At 39.9% G+C, this 5,089-nt stretch overlaps 1 protein-coding gene across 1 annotated transcript; it reads right to left on the bottom strand.

Annotated features, from left to right (window-relative positions):
• Positions 1-2,824: 2,824 nt before the first annotated feature.
• On the bottom strand, positions 2,825-3,388 carry LOC139863923 (uncharacterized). Its single transcript, XM_071852524.1, has one exon. The coding sequence runs from the start codon at positions 3,386-3,388 to the stop codon at positions 2,825-2,827; it is 564 nt and encodes a 187-aa protein (XP_071708625.1).
• Between the last annotated feature and the right edge of the window lie 1,701 nt (positions 3,389-5,089).

Below are 5,089 nucleotides of genomic sequence, written 5' to 3'. Positions count from 1 at the left end.
CCATGCCTGTTCGGGCGTCCGTCCGGGTACTCCTGCCTAAAACACAAATGCGCGTCCCGCATTACCGCTCTCTCGTTATAACGCAGTGGATGCTCGGGACTGTTCTGATCATAGTAATAAGCCGACTCTTAACTTGTAGTAGCATAATACTGGTCCAGGTTAGAAAATAATAAACGCGAATTATGGCGCTCCCAATCAACACCATAGGCTATCATCCCAGTATCATAATAGTTAGCTCTCGCGAGCTCCTCTTGTCACTACTGACTTTGCCACATCCGCTCATTATGTCTACTAATCTCAGCATTATGTTTCTCCACCGCCTCATTTTGCCTTCGAATCTCATCCTGAAACTCCACATTATCCGACTGATCGATACTATATTGAACCACATGGTTCTCTAACTGACCCGCAACATCACCATAATCCAAACCCATTCTATTCACACTATTTATCAAATTATCCCAACCTTTTTGACTCGGGTACCAAGAACCTACAAAATGTGTACTAGCTGACGGACCAGCTCCCGCACTAGGTCGCGACGCTGAACCACCCGCAGCCCCAGGTGCACTCGTACCTGCTGCACCAGAACTAACGGGTTTCCAATACAAAACCAACCGATTCTCAAACCCTGGCATTAAAATCTTCCCATTAATATAATATTGCGCAACAAAAACCGACATACCCTGATCTGTAGTAGCCAACATACTCAAATCAAAATTCAAGAATTTCTAATTTAGTGATATAATGACAACCTAACAACTTCTTTCCCTGAGCCATTTCACTTGCACATTTACTCAAGTAGGCAGCGATAGAACCAACAATATCAGTATGCTTCCCTCTTTTAATTTGATCCATATACCATAGATCCTTATTATTATGTTTTTCATTCCCATTCACCCTTGCATTGAACGTACAAGCAACCAACCTTTGCAACAACCTACCAAATGGTAGTCTTATTCGCTCATAAACTACTCTCCATGCATTAAAAATCTCACCTCCGGTTAATCTTCCCCAAAATGCAACAGTACTAAAAGGTTTATGCTTGTAAAACTCGGTCTGGCCAAATAATTCTGAAGTCGGATATTATCCAACTCCGGATACAAATTTAAAGCTCGAGCAATTCGCAACCGACTCGACGATTGATTTTGGCTACCTAAACGAAACCGTATAAAATTAAGCTCATCAGGATCTCGAGTATTTGAAACTACCAACGAAGAGAAAAACTCCTTACACAACAATGGATAAATATCATCAAAGATCGAAAACACCCTCTCCCAAAGGGCGGAGAATCGTGTTATTATAAGACAACATCAATAACTCATCAACCTCTCTACGAACTTCCTCTTCCTCAAGAAATCTCCAATCAAAATACCAAGTTAAACCAATAACTCTCCTATTCACCCTCTCAAACTCGGTCGGATATAAGTTCCTTACATACTAAATCCAATGCATAGGATCCTCTTGTTGTGCTTGCGCTGAAGCACTTGGAGCAGTTCTAGTATGCTTTCCTCGACCCTGCTTTCACAAATATTACCAACAAAACAACACAAAAACTCGAAAAGTAATTGTTAGCAAAAATTAACTCTTGCAAACATCCTCTTGTTTATTAATCTTCTCTTTCCAATTTACACAAGAGCACGTTTTCAAATCAACACTATCTTTTCATAACAAACTCAATCAACTAAATCCTCACAAGCAAAATTATGTCATGTTACATGAAAAGCTAGCATAAGAACATCAATAAAATTCAATTTTCCAAACAAACTAGGCTTAACAATTCATAAATATACAACTTATCCAACTCAAAATCATCTTTTTAAACAACCATAACGCATGAAAAACCCTTATCATACCCAAAAATACTCAAAATCATTAATTCCATCAACAACTTGACACAAATCATAAAAATCAAGTACCTTGACACTTGACCCGCCCGAATTACCCCACACTATCATGAATCACATCTCATATAGCAACTAACCATCATACACACAATAACCCCAAATTAAAGACATCAATTTTGAATTTAATCTCAATTCAAACCTAGCATCAATAATATGCACTAATCACATGTAAAAATTATATAAACAAAGCATATTAGGCATTATTAACACTAATCATGTGAATAATCAAGCAATAAAAACAAATTAGGGTTAACCCCACACTTGAATTTCAAATAATCATCAAATTAAGCATAACTAGCAACAATAGAGATAACAACAATAGAGATGAAATTAAATGTAAAAGTACGAGAAACGGACCCTAGAATTCATGATTCACAAGCCATTAAAAGAAAAATCTCAAAGATTTGAAGTTTGAAAAACCCTAGCTTGAAGCTTGAAGATTCATGCGTGTTTAGTATGTGTAATCGGGGTGTAAAAAGTGTCAAATAACCCTAAAAAAACCTTTAAATTGACTGCAACCCATTTTTCAAATGGGTTATAAAATTTTTGGGTCAAATAATAACAACCACCGTCGGCCTGAACACTGGATCTGCGCGGCGCACACAAAAAGCGTGGTGTGCGTTAACACGTAAAAAAATTGCGCGGTGCGCGCTAAAGTGTGGAAAGGGGTCAGAAGTTCAACTAAAATGCCCAGCTATTTTCTTTAACAAATGCGCGGTGCGCATTATAGAGCGTGGCGGGCAAAGCTCAAGGGTGCGATTTTCACATCTTTTTCACACAAAATTCATTTTTAACCTCTAAATCAAATACCCATTAGCCAAAACAATAATTTTGATCATATTGCACCTGTTTCAAGCATGAAATATATAAACTAAACAAAAATTATACAAACTCTACAACAACTATCATAACCAAGATTATCACGCATCGTTAGAGGTAAAGATGATTTTAATCTCATCGTCCACCTCTTGCGGTCCATCGACATAGTGTTTAATCTGATGACCGTTCACCTTAAACTCTTCCCCTTTTGAATTAACCAAATCAACGGCCCCATGGGGAAACACCTTACGGACAATAAATGGTCCCGACCACTTCGATTTCAACTTTCTGGGAAACAAACGAAAAAGCAGATTAAAAAGAAGCACACGATCCCCTTCCCTAAATTCCTTAGGATCTTTCAAACGACTATTGTGCCACTTCTTTGTCCTTTCTTTATTAATCAACGAATTCTCATAGGCTTCAAGCCTCAACTCCTCTAACTCATTCAATTGGCTCAAACGAAGGCGACCCGCCTCCTTAAGATCAAGATTACTAGTTTCAAGAGCCCAAAAAGCTTTGTGCTCTATCTCCACGGGGAGATGACACGCTTTACCATAAAGTAAACGGAAAGGAGTGGTTCCGGTTAGCATTTTGTACGCCTTTCTAAATGCCCATAAGGCATCATCAAGCTTAAATAACTGCTCCTTTGGATTAGATCCAACCATTTTTTCAAGAATCCTCTTTAATGCCCCTTTGGTGTTTTCGACTTGCCCATTCGTTTGAGGATGGTAGGATGTAGAAACTTTGTGGGTTACCCCATATCGTTTCAACACCTTTTCAAGTTGGGCATTGCAAAAGTGAGTACCCCGATCACTAATTAAAGCTTTCGGGGCACCAAACCGATAAAAGAGTTGCTTAAGAAATGGAACTACAACCCATGCATCATTGGTGGGTAAAGCTTGCGCTTCGACCCATTTCGAAACATAATCGATGGCAATAAGAATGTAGAGCTTATTATTAGATTTTGGGAACAGGCCAATGAAGTCAATCCCCCATATATTAAAGACCTCGCAAACTTGTATGACATTTTGGGGCATCTCATCTCTTTGAGTGATTTGGCCCGCCCGTTGGCATGAATCGCACGATTGACATATTCGGTGGGCATCCTTGAAGATAGTAGGCCAATAAAAACCGGCCTCAAAGACTTTTCACCCCGTAACTTAGGGACCATAATGCCCACCTATCGGTCCATGATGACATTGGATAAGAATACGCTTGCACTCCTCTCCGGAAACACATCGGCGGATCATCCCATCGGGACACCGCCTAAAAAGATAAGGGTCCTCCCAGAAATAGTACTTGAGCTCACTAAAGAATTTCTTCCTCTTTTGATGTGACCACCCTTTTTCAAAGAATTTCCCTACAAAGTAATTAGTAATATCCACATACCATGGCTCATCCACCTTGTCCATCTTCATGAGATACTCATCGGGAAAATCATCATGAATACTAGACTCATGAAGGACTTCGAGATTTGGATTCTCGAGTCTAGACAAGTGGTCGGCCGCAAGATTTTCAGCACCTTTCTTATCCCGGATTTCGATATCGAATTCTTTAAAAAGCAAGATCCATCTAAGCAATCGAGGTTTGGAGTCCGGTTTTGCGAAGAGGTACTTTAAAGCTGAATGGTCCGTAAAAAGAATAGTCTTAGACAAGACTAAATAGGACCGAAACTTATCGAACGAAAAGACCACCACAAGGAGCTCCTTTTCCATGGTAGTGTAATTCAACTGTGCTCCTTGCAAGGTCTTTCTTGCATAATAGATGGGTCGAAAATGTTTCTCGGCCCTTTGGCCCAAAACAGCGCCAACAGCAAAATCGGATGCATCACACATAAGCTCGAACGGAAGGGACCAATTAAGAGAAATTATGATAGATGCATTGATGAGTTTCTCCTTAAGAAGTTCGAATGCCTTTTGGCACTCTTCGGGGAAGTTCCAAGGTGTGTCCTGTTCGAGGAGTTTGTTCATCGGGTTAGCGATTTTGGAAAAATCCTTAATGAACCGCCGGTAAAAACCGGCGTGCCCAAGAAAACTCCGAACACCCTTAAAATCGGTAGGAGGTGGAAGGTTTTTAATAGCGGTTACCTTCGGGGGTCCACCATAATACCATTCTTAGAAATCTTGTTTTCGAGGATGATGCCCTCTTGTACTATGAAATGGCACTTTTTCCAATTGAGCACAAGATTAGATTTCTCACACATTACTAACATCCTCTCTAAATTAAGAAGGCACGAATCGAAAGTGTCACCGAAGACCGAAAAGTCATCCATGAACACCTCCATGCAATCTTCTATCATATCAGTGAATATGGCCATCATGCACCGTTGAAAAGTGGCCGGAGAGTTACAAAGGCTAAAGAGCATG

The sequence above is a fragment of the Rutidosis leptorrhynchoides genome, chromosome 8, assembly GCF_046630445.1.
Source record: "Rutidosis leptorrhynchoides isolate AG116_Rl617_1_P2 chromosome 8, CSIRO_AGI_Rlap_v1, whole genome shotgun sequence".
Lineage (NCBI taxonomy): Eukaryota > Viridiplantae > Streptophyta > Magnoliopsida > Asterales > Asteraceae > Rutidosis > Rutidosis leptorrhynchoides.
The sequence above is the reverse complement of the archived record's forward strand: the minus strand, read 5'-3'. Positions and strand labels throughout refer to the sequence as shown.